This window comes from Osmerus mordax, chromosome 22 (genome assembly GCF_038355195.1).
Source record: "Osmerus mordax isolate fOsmMor3 chromosome 22, fOsmMor3.pri, whole genome shotgun sequence".
In the NCBI taxonomy this organism is placed as follows: domain Eukaryota; kingdom Metazoa; phylum Chordata; class Actinopteri; order Osmeriformes; family Osmeridae; genus Osmerus; species Osmerus mordax.
Genome location: NC_090071.1, coordinates 9,698,506 through 9,711,615, shown reverse-complemented (window position 1 = coordinate 9,711,615; position 13,110 = coordinate 9,698,506). Strand labels below are relative to the sequence as shown.

Genomic DNA, 13,110 nt, shown 5'->3' with positions numbered 1-13,110 from the left:
TCAGGAGCATGGAAGAATCTATTTCAAAGACTACACAGGCCATGTGTTTTCAAAATTAATTTGGATGCAGATATTTTTTATATGTTTTATTGACCATATAATTGAATTTCTATGTACAATGCTGTGCAATCTGAGACAACATTTGTACCTCCTACAACAAACCCACAAGCCATGTCGTTTTGTAGATGTTTTTTATTTTATTTTCAAAAATCCTCAAAATACCACTATGTACATATTTTATGAAACACAGCAATGATTCATCGGGTGTTGTTCAGGTTAGTGTCTATTCCGCTTCTTTTGCCTGATTGTGAGAAAGAAAAAATCAGGAAATTATTGTATTGAATTATATTTCTATTTGACAAATGGTCTGACAAGACAATGTAATGAATTTTATTCCTTGGTGTGACAGCAGATCTTTACCTTTCCAGAGTCACGACTCTTGGTTCTGAGCTTGTTGACCTGAGATTCAGCGATGTCGGCACGCTCCTCAGCCTCCTCCAGCTCATGCTGAACCTTCCTGAACTTGGACATGTGAGAGTTGGCCTGTTCCTCCTGGGATAAATTAATTTGAAAAAGATTTCTTACAAATTTTGTAAGTGCTTTCTGCAATGACCATTTAGACAATAACAATACCATTGGTAAAGCCATAGATATATACACTGAAATCTAGGAAGCTTTATTTTGCATAAGCAAGGGTCAAATTAGCATTAGACTTACCGCTTCCTCAGCCTGTCTCTTGTAAGCCTTCACTTTAAGCTGCAGTTTGTCCACCAGGTCCTGAAGTCTGGTTACATTCTTCTTATCCTCCTCAGTCTGAAGGAGATGATAATGTCAATTAGAATGATATGTGTCAACATGAACTGTTGTATCAACATATGCTGATTTTGACTGTGCGTTGTTACCTGGTATGTCAGCTCCTTCACTCTGCGCTCATATTTGCGGACTCCCTTGACTGCATCTACACCTCTCCTCTGTTCAGCTTCCACCTCAGTCTCCAACTCACGCACCTGCGTGGAGAACAGGAGCTCATGGTGAGTCCATCACTCCCATGCTAAAAGGTCCTTATGAACAGCATTATACTGGGGAAAAAGGGCTTAAAAATATTTGACCTTTCTCAAGGCAACAGGGATTTATTTTCAACTTTTGCAAACTTACCCTGGACTCCAGTTTCTGGAGCTGCTTCTTGCCGCCCTTCATGGCCAGGTTCTCTGCCTCATCCAGACGGTGCTGCAGGTCCTTGACTGTCACCTCCAGGTTCTTCTTCATCCTCTCAAGGTGAGAGCTGGTGTCCTGCTCCTTCTTCAGTTCCTCTGCCATCATGGCCGCCTGCAGCAACATAATGCAGCTTGGTTGAACTGAGGAACCGTACACACACATAGTATATCGTACCAGGTTACATGACCTGGTTGATGTGCCCTTGAAGACAGTGCAGGTAAAGTAGCAGACTCAATACTGTTCTGGGATACTTGGTTATCCGAACTCACATCAGTGATGGCCTTCTTGGCCTTGTCCTCAGCATTCCTGGCCTCCTGGACAATGTCGTCCACCTCTCCCTGCACCTGGACCAGGTCAGCCTCAAGCTTCTTCTTGGTGTTCAACAGGCTGGTGTTCTGGAAGAGAGAACACATGGATATAGCAAAACAAAACCTTTGCTGTGAAAGTTATTTGTTTATGTGTCTGTGTTGTCCGCACCTGGGAATGCAGCAGTCCCACTCTCTCGCTGGCGTCCACCAGCTCCTGCTCAGCCACTTTGCGGCCTCTCTCTGTCTGCTCCAGACCCGCTCTCAGCTCTTCAATCTCCGCCACCATCAGGCCGTTTCTGCGTTCCACCATGGCAGCCTGTTCCTTCATGTCCTCTGAGGCACGGACGGCATCATCCAGGTGCAACTGGGCATCCTAGAAACACCAAAGAGTGTAGAGAGGAATGAGAAGATGCTGCTGTGTACAGTATGGCTTATACTGTCCTATATGGCTTCAGCAGTACTGTTTGTACTGGAAATATATGTTCTTTGTAAGGATGATATTATTCCTTGCCCCTCTATATAGATGCACCCATGTTAACCAAACCAAAACAAATCTGAGATGGACATTGGAGCCCCCATTTTCTCATTTTGAGTCTAGATCTCTAGTAATGGTCTGAAGTCATTATTAATGTAGTTCACTGCAGTATACACATCACTATTGCCAACATTCACAGTACCTTGAGTTGCGCCTGAACGTTCCTCAGCTGCTTCTGGGACTCAGCAGCCTGGCGGTTAGCATGGCTCAGCTGGATCTCCATCTCATTCAGGTCTCCCTCCATCTTCTTCTTGATCCTCAGGGCGTCGTTCCTGCTGCGCACCTCAGAGTCCAGGGTGCTCTGCATGGAGTCAGCCACTCTCTGGCTGTTCCTCTTGATCTGCTCCATCTCCTCATCTTTCTCTGCCAGCTTCCTGTCCACCTCACCCTTGATCTGGTTCAGCTCCAGCTGCACACGAAGAATCTTGGATTCCTCATGCTCCAGAGTTCCCTGAATAAATGAAAATATTTGCAAATGTCAGTCTTAGTTATGGTGATTCCAAGAGGGTTTATTATTTTCTGGGAATTGTGGAGAGTTTGTACCTCAGCCTCCTCCAGAGCCGTCTGGATCTCAGACTTCTCTGTCTCCACTGTCTTCTTGGCCTTCTCCAGCTCATGGATGCTCTTGCCAGTCTCTCCGATCTGCTCGGTCAGGTCAGAGATCTCCTCTGTGATTTGAAAAAGAAACATAGTTTCATTCCAAAACGTATAATCCGATGTACTTGAGGTGGGGAAAAGCACCACACACAACATTGCAACTCACGTTGCAAGTTCTTGTTCTCTCTCTTCAGAGTCTCCAGCTGGTCAAGAGCCTCCTCGTAGGAGTTCTTCATCTTGAAGAGCTCTGTGCTGAGAGAACGAGCCTCCTTCTGAGCTCCCTCCAGCTCAGCCTGGCCCTCCTCAAACTTCTGCTTCCACTCTGCAAGAACCTAGGAAGAAGCACATGACAAGGACATGAGCATGACAATAGAGTTCTTAAGCCCCAATTGCAGATTTAGGTCCATCTAGGCAAGTAGACACATCTCAAATAAGTCTTGCAATGTATGCATTTATGTATATATGTATTCAATTACACATTAATACCCATGTTCCACACGTACAATTACATCAAAACCTAAAACTGGCACAATATTTTTCACCTTGTCAAAGTTCCTCTGCTTCTTATCCAGGTTGGCAGCCAGGGCATTGGCTCTCTCAACATCAATCATGAGGTCCTCCACCTCTCCCTGCAGCCTCTGCTTGGTCTTCTCCAGAGAGGCACACTTGGAGTTGGTGGCCTCAATGGTCTCCTCAGCTTCCTGAAGACGCTGAGCCAGCTTCTTCCTGTTGACACAAATCATGACATCGCAAAGATGTTCTGTACTGATTGCAAGCTTGGAGTGCTTGACAGTAATGTTATATTGGGGTACTATGAATTACTATCTTTTGGACTTTTGTGGACTTACTTGGCCTCCTCCAGCTCCTCTGTCCTCTGGATGGCATCAGTCTCGTACTTGGTTCTCCACTGAGCCACCTCAGAGTTAGCCTTGGACATGCCGCGCTGCAGCTCTGCCTTGGCCTCCTGTTCCTCCTCAAACTGCTCCCTCAGCAGGTCACAGTCGTGGCGGGCAGATTGGACACCATGGGCCAGTGCGTTCTTAGCCTGAGAGGAAAATATTAGGAGACATGGGTGATGTAGTAAGGGACCAAAAAAAGTATTTGCTAACTACTGTACTGTAAAACTGTCATAGTCGGTCAACATGGGGCTTTTACCTTGACTTCCTCCTCAACATGCCTCTTGAGCTCCTCAATCTGCTGGGTGTAGGCCTGCTTTCCCCTGGTCAACTGGGACACCAGGGCCTCCTTCTCCTCCATCTGGCGAGCAAACTCACCTGTGGGGAATTAAGAAAGTTCTTTGTTAGGTCTGTTTCTTGATTATACTTGGTCATTTTCAATATACACCTTCTGGAACATATTTCTGCATGAAGACTTTTGAAGGCATCAGACGTGTCTGGTATTTTTTTTTTACCATTCTCAGTGAGGAGTCTGGCTCTCTGTCCACCGATGTCGTTGATCTGGCGAACATTCTCATCATTCTTGGTCTTGATCTCACTGAGCTGGTCCTCAAGGGTACGGCACATCTTCTCCAGATTGCCCTGTGGAACAAACACAATGTTACACTTGACATGAATCTATTCACAAATGAATGCATCAACATGTCTCATTGAGGAGGAACCGGAAATGAGGAATTAGGGAATGAAGAATTCTCTTTATGTCCCCCCCACACTTCCACCTTTTGTTGCTAATGTAGTTGAGCACGGCAGATTTAAATGTATTATATATTTCTGCTTTGATTCATACCTTGGCCTTAGCAACTGCTTCCATGTTGGAGGAGAGGTCATCAATCTCCATCTTGAACTCACTCTTCTCTTTCTCCAGCTTCTGCTTGACGCGCTGCAGGTTGTCGATCTGCTCTCCCAGCTCTGCCACACTGTCAGCCTGCTTCTTCCTCAGGGCTGAGGCTGTGGCCTCATGCTGCAGGGTGGACTCCTCCAGGTCACGTCTCAGCTTCTGGAACTCAGCCTCTCGCTTCTTGTTCATCTCAATCTGAGCAGCTGTGGCGCCTCCGGCCTCCTCCAGCCTCTCGCTGATCTCCTCCAGTTCCCTGGACAGATCGGCCCTCTGCTTCTCCACCTTGGCCCTGGCAGCACGCTCAGCCTCAATCTCCTCTTCCAGCTCTTCAATACGAGCCTACAATAGACAAAACCATTATTTAGCATCAACGTGTCCAAATTCTGGCCTAAAAATGAGCAGAAAATTACTTAATAGACAACATGGATTTGAGTACAAGCAAGTCCAATATCATCCAGCCCAAAACAGGAAATATTACTTGTCTGGGATTAAGTAACTACAACGCACCTGGAGCTCCTTGATCTTCTTCTGAAGCTGGGCACCCAGAGACTGCTCATCCTCAATCTTGCTGAGGAGCTGGCTGGTCTCAAAGTCCTTCCTTTAGTGCACAAATGAATCCATGTCAGGTTTCGGTTTTGTGTCATTGAGTTGACATTAAATTGTAAAGAACATCCACAATTTTTCATATCAAAAGTTTCTCTATGCCTAATGATTAACATATTAACATATGCCTAATACAATAACATATGATTAACATGGGATTAACATATATTAAGTAATCTATGTTATCTGATTAGTATACTTAGAAACAAAACTCAGTGTCATAGGTCTTTATTATTGCATTACTCAAGTTGAGTAATATTAATAAACAAATTGAAATGCATTGACCTATAGATGGGGTTGAACATTGGACATTGAAATAATTATGTGGAAGTCAAAATTGATTGTAAGTATTGCTGGAGTGAATAAAATCCAAATAATGTCAAGAAAGTCTTGAATGATTTTACAATACTTACTTCTTGATCTTTTCATCGGACTGCTGCTTGTCATTCTCCAGGTCCATGATGGACTCCTGGGCCAGTTTCAGGTCTCCCTCCAGCTTTCTCTTGCCTCTCTCCAGGTCCATACGGAGCTTCTTCTCTTGCTCCAGAGAACCTTCAAGCTGGAGGACAAAACACATTTCTCATACTTAAGCTTTGATGTGAACAGCTCATTCATAACACCTTATATTATTATAGTGAAGTCAGTCGTCCTACTGAATCCCCAAACCAATTTATTATATGAGATTAAATTCAATACCAATAGAGGCAAAGTTGGATAAAACCCCCAGAAAACATAACTTGACTCACATCATCAACTTGTTGTTCCAGCTTGGTCTTGGCCTTGGTCAGAGTGTTGACTTTGTCCTCTTCTGCCTGCAGGTCATCCAATGTCTGCTGGTGGGCCTCTTGCAGGGCTTTCTTCTCCTTGGTCAGTTTGGCAACACTTTCATCTTGAGATGCCATCTCCTCAGTCAGGTTTTTAACCTGCAGACAAAGACAAAGTTAGCTCAAGTTAAAGCTAATGTTTGGTGTTTTTGAACAAACTACTGCTCGGATGTGGGTGAGATGTTGATACCTTGTTCTCTGTGGCATGCTTCTCCTTCTCCACTTTGGCCAGGGTAAGCTCCAAATCATCGATGTCCTTCTTCAGTTCAGAGCACTCATCCTCCAGCTTCCTCTTCTTGGCAGTCAGCTCAGCATTCATCTCCTCTTCATCCTCCAGCCTCTCAGTTGTCTCTTTGAGTTTGGCCTCCAGCTGGATCTTGCTCTTGATCAGACCCTCACATCTCTCCTCAGCATCATTCAGATTCTCTGATTCCTGAAAATAACAGAGGTTAATTAGACTTTAATGTGGTGTGAGTGTGTGTGTGTGTGTGTGTGTGTGTGCATACGTGTGTGTGGCTCACTCACAGATGCAACTTGGAGAGACAAGTCATTCTTCTCTTGCAGGAGGGACACCATCTTTTCCTCCAGCTCCTTCTTGCGAGCCTCAGACTTTTCAAGAGCAGCTTTGCACTTCCCATAGTCCTCTTTCATGTTGGCCAGCTCCTTCTCTGTCTCAGCACTCTGCAGGAGAGGCTTGATCTTGTAGTAGACCTTCATCCATGGCCAATGTTTCACATTCATGAACGAGCGGATGTTGTACTGGATGGTGAAGACAGACTCTCTAATTATAAGAAAAAGAGAGGCATGACAAAAAGAGATAGTTTAGCTCGAAGCAGATTATGCAATGTAAAGTCATTACCCTAACCCATTCCTACATGTAAAGTCTATCATTCCATCAAGCCCAAGATATCCATCATTCCAAAATTCACAAGTTCACATCATGATTCTAACAATAGCTTCATAGTAAAACAAAATTGATCGCTCCCTAAAAGCAAGATTTGAATGCAAATACTTGAATCCATATTTTTCCTTTTATCATTTCCATCTCACCTCCTCTCCATCATCTTGGTAAACTCCTTCCTCATCAGGTATCCACGGGCAAGAGCCTGTGTCATGGTTACTAGATGAGCAAGCTTCTCATCTCTCATCTCCTCAAGGACACCAAGCAGACCAGCTTTGAAGAACACCTGCGACACAAGTATAATACAAAACTGAAATAAACACTTCTGGTGTAAACACATTGCTATCTGAGTAGAAAGCAAAGGTTATGTATGACATTAGGATCAAATATGTATAATACAGTACATTTCTCATAAGTTGTTCATTATTAAGGTTGTTGGATCGCTCCAGAAAAAAAGTAAACTCAATTTTGAATGTCTACCAAGTAAATTAAATATTTAATAACCTCTGTAGGTCACAAACATGAGTTTACATTTACACATTTAGTCATTTAGCAGACGCTCTTATCCAGAGCGACTTACAGTAAGTACAGGGACATTCCCCCGAGGCAAGTAGGGTGAAGTGCCTTGCCCAAGGACACAACGTCAGTTGGCTTGACCGGGAATCGAACTGGCAACCTTCGGATTACTAGCCCGATTCCCTCACCGCTCAGCCACCTGACTCCCAGTTGCCAGTATCCCATCATCAATAGTGTACGGTATGTTACCTTGGTGTGTCCAAACTTGTACTCATCATGGTTCACATCAATGGACCCAAGCAACTTCTCAGAAGCCTTCTTGTTGTCCATGAACTGGCCTTCGGGGATGACACCGGCATTCAATACCTTGTATCTGAATAGGGAGAAAATGTGTTTATTACTTGCATGTTTTTATCCATCTACCACATCTTTGTTGCATTTGTGTGTAAGACTACCTCTGCTTGAAGTCAGCATAGATGATTCTGCTGGGGAAGCCCTTTGTGCAAATCCTAATACCCTCCAGCACACCGTTACACCTCAACTGGTGGATAACCAGGTGGTTCTCCATCAAACCTGCATGAAAGATTTTGGGTCAGCTTTGTACTTTGTGGAACTTATTTTTAGAAATAATAATCGAATGAATGTACTCTATGTTTAAAGTAATAATGATTTGAGAGAAATAATCCATGAAACAATATGTTATACCTGGAGTCTTAGACTCATTGGGGATCAGACAACGCACGAAATGAGGGTGGGTGCTCCTCAAGTTGGTCATCAGTTTGCCCAAGTTCTCCTGTAAGGTTGTTATAAAGCATTGTTACTCTCAGATATTATTTATAACAAAGCTAAAATCCTCACTAATATTAAAGTACAATCATAGCATGAAACTATCCCAAATTTTATTTTAAAAAACCTCACTCACTCTGAACTGAGAGGACACAGTCTGCATGGAACCTCCCTTCTTCTTGCCTCCTTTCTTTGAGGTATCTGTTATAGGAGTGTGAGGAGTTAGACAGCATAATACATGCATATGTCTTGTTGCTTGAACGATACTGTTAATTCATTATCAAATCATGTTAATATGTTCATGTATAAACATGTGTGTTTGTAATCTAATTCAACCATACTAACCCTCAGCTGGAGCAGCAACGTAGAGTGTGGCCAACAGTTTGGCTGAGGACTTTCCATACAGCTGAAGCACAGACTCGTTCAGGGGATCCTTGTTCTTGTCCAGCCAGCCAGTGATATTGTAGTCCACTGTACCAGCATAGTGGACCAGGGAGAAGTGGGCCTCGGCCTTGCCCTTGGCTGGTTTAGGCTTCTCAAATGCCTTGTTCTTTCCAAGATGCTGGTCATACAGCTTGTTCTTGAAGGAAGTGTCTGAAGCCTTGGGGAACATGCACTCCTCTTCAAGGATGGAGAAGATACCCATTGGCTGTGTAGAAATATACTTTGATCAGTCAAATATACTGTGTATAAGAGTGAGCTGAAACGGCATAATTGAATAAGACATATATTAAGCACTGTGATATGATAAGAACATGTCAGTTTAATGTATCTACATGTATGAATAACCTTGTATCCTTGCCAGGTATGAAACATCCACAGTTTTTACAGACACCTCACCTTCTCAATGAGCTCAATGCAGGCAGCCAAGTCCATGCCAAAGTCAATGAAAGCCCAGACAATGCCCTCTTTCTTGTACTCCTCTTGCTCCAGGACGAACATGGTGTGGTTGAAGAACTGTTGCAGTTTCTCATTGGTGAAGTTGATGCACAGCTGCTCCATGCTGTTGTACTGTAGATTTGCAAAGTTTGTCAGAACTTCATTGAGTAAAGATCCCACCATACCAAATGCATTTTTTACTATATCTGCACTTGATTGTTGTTCCTTTAAATCAAATAATTGAAATACAGTAGATACTCTCTTTATAGTTTAATGACACACGAAATAAACCACTTTTGAAGGTATTTCAAATAATTTGTCAAATATTGATATAATGACCAATCTCAAACTCACGTCAAAGATCTCAAAACCAGCAATGTCAAGCACACCGATGTAGTAGTTCCTTGGCTGTTTGGTGTCCAACATCTGGTTGATGCGGATGACCATCCACAAGAACATCCTCTCATAGATGGACTTGGCCAGAGCACTCACTGAGTTGTTCACCTGTGTAACATCAATGCTAAAAGTTACTTTCACTGTCTTATACAAATGTTAATAACTTGTATTAATTCAATGCAAAGTGACTACATTTCTTTTTACAAACACATCACAAGTCAACAGAAACAGTCTCATTGTAAAATGACTGCTTTCAAGTCTATTCTTACCTGAGGCACTGTCTGACCCTTGGTCACAAACTCATTGCCGACCTTCACTCTGGGATAGCACAGGGCTTTCAGCATGTCAGCTGAGTTCAGACCCAGAAGGTAACCGATTTTATCAGCCACTGGGGAGGGAACGGAGCAATGAGCATCAAAGTGCAACGTTTAGCACTGGAATATAGTTAGATGCTTGCTCTTTAGAACTTTGATACAAATACTTTGTCTTACCATCCGTGCCATCTGGCTCAGCCTGCTCCTCACGCTGCTTCTGCTTGAAGTGCATGTTGCCGTGGTGCATGACAGCACCGGTAAACTTGTAGATGCTCATCTTCTCTTCAGCGGTGAAGCCCAAGATGTCAATAGCATCCTGGATGGGGAAAGAAAGTTTACATTAAACCATCAATATATATGTTATTATATTTTCAAGTTGAACCCTTTTAGTGACTTACATCGGTGGCATCAAGCTCAACTGTGTCATCGATACTGGCCACAGTGATCTGACCCTGGCTGATCATGGGGTAGTCGTAGGGGTTGGTGGTGATAAGCGACATTTCTGTGGAGACACAAAACTAAAATGACTATCACCCAGGCATGTGTACATTTTATGTAAAAGGCAGAACCCTCAATGAGTGGACAAAGGAGTAAATGTCATTCAGAATATATTGTTTCTTTAATCCCCGCAGTGCCTCACCAACAAGCTCGGGTTTGTGGTTGGTCATCATCTGGTAGAAGATGTGGTAGCCTCTCTCATCAGGCAGCTGGAAGCTCACTCTAGACTTCTCCAGCAGGTCTGTGAGAAACGTGGTTGAAAGGATAGAGAAACATGAGAACAATTTGAATCTCAAGTGAATGGACACCAACATTTATTTAAAGGATCATCTGGGAAATAATTCAAACCAACTTACAGGTCTCAATGTCAGCACTAGCCAGTTTTCCGTTCATGTGGAAGTGGATCCTAATGAATTTACCCTGAAAGAGGTCATAGAGAGGGCTTTTTCAACGCATCCTATTGATTTCTAAGTTAGTGTAAAATGTGAAAATGAATATTTTCCCTCCAAACTTACAAAGCGAGATGAGTTGTCATTCCTCACTGTCTTGGCATTACCATAGGACTCCAGTAGAGGGTTAGCTGCAATGATCTGATCCTCAAGGGAACCCTGAAGGGAGAAAAAACATTGGTCATTTAGACTGATCACCAATCATCCAAAATAATTTTCTCATCACTAAATCCATAACCTATCAAGTTGCTGAATGAGTAATAATAAGTAATATACTTACAGTCTTATTTACGTTGTGCTGTATGACAACATATTTTGAAGATATAAACTAGATTTTAACTTTACTAAGGGAGTTTTTTTGTTTTCAACTGTTGGGGGACACATTTTTTTAATAACTGAGGATGCAAAAAGTGAATAGAATATTTTCTTAATAAACAATTGGGGGGACATATTTACAGTTTTAATGTATAATGAAACCTACACCCTTGAACTGAAGCATTTATTTGGGGGGTAAAAACAATGATGGAACATTTGATGGCATGCACTTTCTATGGTAAATATTAGGTCATACCTGCATTTTGCCGGGAACTGCTTCCTTCTTCTTCTCACCTCCAGAAACAGCAATGGTGGCAAAGTACTGGATGACACGCTTGGTGTTGACAGTCTTTCCAGCACCAGATTCTCCACTAGTTTATAAGATGATAAAAATATGATTTAGTGTGCATGAACTAAAATAAGTATTTTCAAGCATCTTAAGTCATTAAGCATTATAGTCTTCATATTTATATACATATAAATATAAAAAATATCCACTCAATTAAAGTCTCAAACTTACGTGATAAGGACAGACTGGTTCTCCTTATCTGAAAGTAAATTGACAAATACATTTGTCGCAAGTAATACGAGTAGCAACTAAGAATGCATCCATACATTTATATATGACTTCAGCCATCTATCAGTGAGCGTCCATACCAGTCAACATGAACTGAAAGGCGTTGTCAGAGACGGAGAAGATGTGGGGTGGAGCCTCCATACGCTTCTTCCCTCTGTAGGCGTTGACCACTTCCATGTCATACACAGGGAGCCACTTGTAGGGGTTCACCGTGGCACAGAAGAGCCCAGAGTAGGTCTGCATATGAGCAGAGAGTAGAGGGAAATATTGATATTAGAGCTCATGTATGGTACATTTTCGGAGGGTGCAATTTGCTTCCTTAAGGTGGCTCATGTCTACATGTGTAGTGTTCTTACGTAGATCATCCATGCTGCATAACGCTCTTTGAGGTTATACAGGACAGAGGCTTCATTGAGGTAGGTCATCATGGCCATGTCTTCAATCTTGTCAAACTTGGGAGGGTTCATGGGTGAGATGTCTTCTTCTTTGAAGGTTTTTACCTGGAAAACGTCAATAACAAGCATGAAGCCTACACTAAATGAATAACACAGACATGTACAGAAACGTCCACTAAATGTTTTTTTCATTCCGTGCTAAGTATCCTCTTACCTCCTCAGTGATAAGGACTTTCACATCACATTTTCCACCATCTCTCTTAACAACCATACCCTTAAGGTACAAATCCTTGGCATCAGGCACGTAGCAGGCATTCTTAGCATCAAAGGGTGCAGCCTGGGCCTCAAGCCTCTCCCTCTCAGGCTTACGGAGGTAAATGGCGGCCTTGCCATATTGGGCCATCTCCGCGTCCGTACTCATGGTGGCGGTTTACTGGGGTAAAAAGATATCACTTACAAAATCTATTCCTTCTTTTCTCATTAATTCAAAGTATAAATGATGAATGCATTTACTTTATATTACTGTAAAGTACGTATGCCTCAGAACCTTCAAAAGGTGTAGACTAAATAAAACAATATCATTCATTTTATACAATTACTGTAGTAGTTATACTGGTGGTCCTTAGGCTTTGAGCAGAATACATTAGTATGTAGCATCAAACTATGTCTCACCTGTTTGTCCTCTCCTAGATGAAATTGACTCTTAGTTGGTGCTGTAAAATATATTTGTTTAGAGTTTTTTAGTAACTTATACAGAAAAAGCACAACCAGAACATCGTATACAATATTTACATGTCATTGCTATAACTCCCATTACATTTAAGTGTTACATAATAGGGATACACCGATAAGAAAATGATCGGCCAACACCATTTGCCGATATTCATATAACAAAATTGTCTTATGTTGATGTTTTCACTGCACTGTAAATTTTCTACAATGTCAGAAAATGTAATAAACATCGTCTTTCTGATGAGGCTTTTACTTGCTACTCACTTTAATTTTATGTAATTTTTTCATTTGATTAAGAAAAGAATGATACCGCACCTGTGTTTTTGTTCACCTGTTTCTAATTCTCGTTAGTGGAGTATATAACCTGGGTTTTTCTGTTATTGTCTTATGTTGATGTTTTCACTGCACTGTAAATTTTCTACAATGTCAGAAAATGTAATAAACATCGTCTTTCTGATGAGGCTTTTACTTGCTAC

The 13,110-nt window shown here is 42.2% G+C and overlaps 1 protein-coding gene across 1 annotated transcript; it reads right to left on the bottom strand.

Moving 5' to 3' along the window:
* Positions 1-213: 213 nt before the first annotated feature.
* On the bottom strand, positions 214-12,323 carry LOC136966288 (myosin heavy chain, fast skeletal muscle-like). Its single transcript, XM_067260759.1, has 39 exons — positions 12,117-12,323; positions 11,864-12,007; positions 11,588-11,744; positions 11,451-11,478; positions 11,187-11,301; positions 10,682-10,774; positions 10,523-10,586; positions 10,309-10,407; positions 10,067-10,170; positions 9,846-9,984; positions 9,624-9,742; positions 9,313-9,462; positions 8,920-9,090; positions 8,425-8,728; positions 8,216-8,280; positions 7,999-8,086; positions 7,749-7,866; positions 7,543-7,666; positions 6,927-7,063; positions 6,402-6,657; positions 6,067-6,309; positions 5,799-5,975; positions 5,466-5,611; positions 4,957-5,047; positions 4,399-4,788; positions 4,067-4,193; positions 3,811-3,929; positions 3,504-3,700; positions 3,198-3,381; positions 2,822-2,987; positions 2,602-2,726; positions 2,201-2,509; positions 1,693-1,896; positions 1,485-1,610; positions 1,156-1,326; positions 903-1,007; positions 718-813; positions 421-552; positions 214-301 (listed from the first exon to the last, which is right to left on the bottom strand). The coding sequence occupies exons 1-39, from the start codon at positions 12,321-12,323 to the stop codon at positions 284-286; spliced, it is 5,808 nt and encodes a 1,935-aa protein (XP_067116860.1). The 3' UTR covers positions 214-283.
* Positions 12,324-13,110: the final 787 nt, after the last annotated feature.

Coding starts and splice junctions, on each gene's coding strand:
- LOC136966288 (XM_067260759.1), bottom strand. CDS start 12,323: ATGAGTACGGACGCGGAGATGGCCCAATATGGCAAGGCCGCCATTTAC. Junction 8,281..8,424: donor CGTTGCTGCTCCAGCTGAGG/GTTAGTATGGTT, acceptor CTCCTATAACAG/ATACCTCAAAGAAAGGAGGC. Junction 2,510..2,601: donor CGGCTCTGGAGGAGGCTGAG/GTACAAACTCTC, acceptor TCATTTATTCAG/GGAACTCTGGAGCATGAGGA.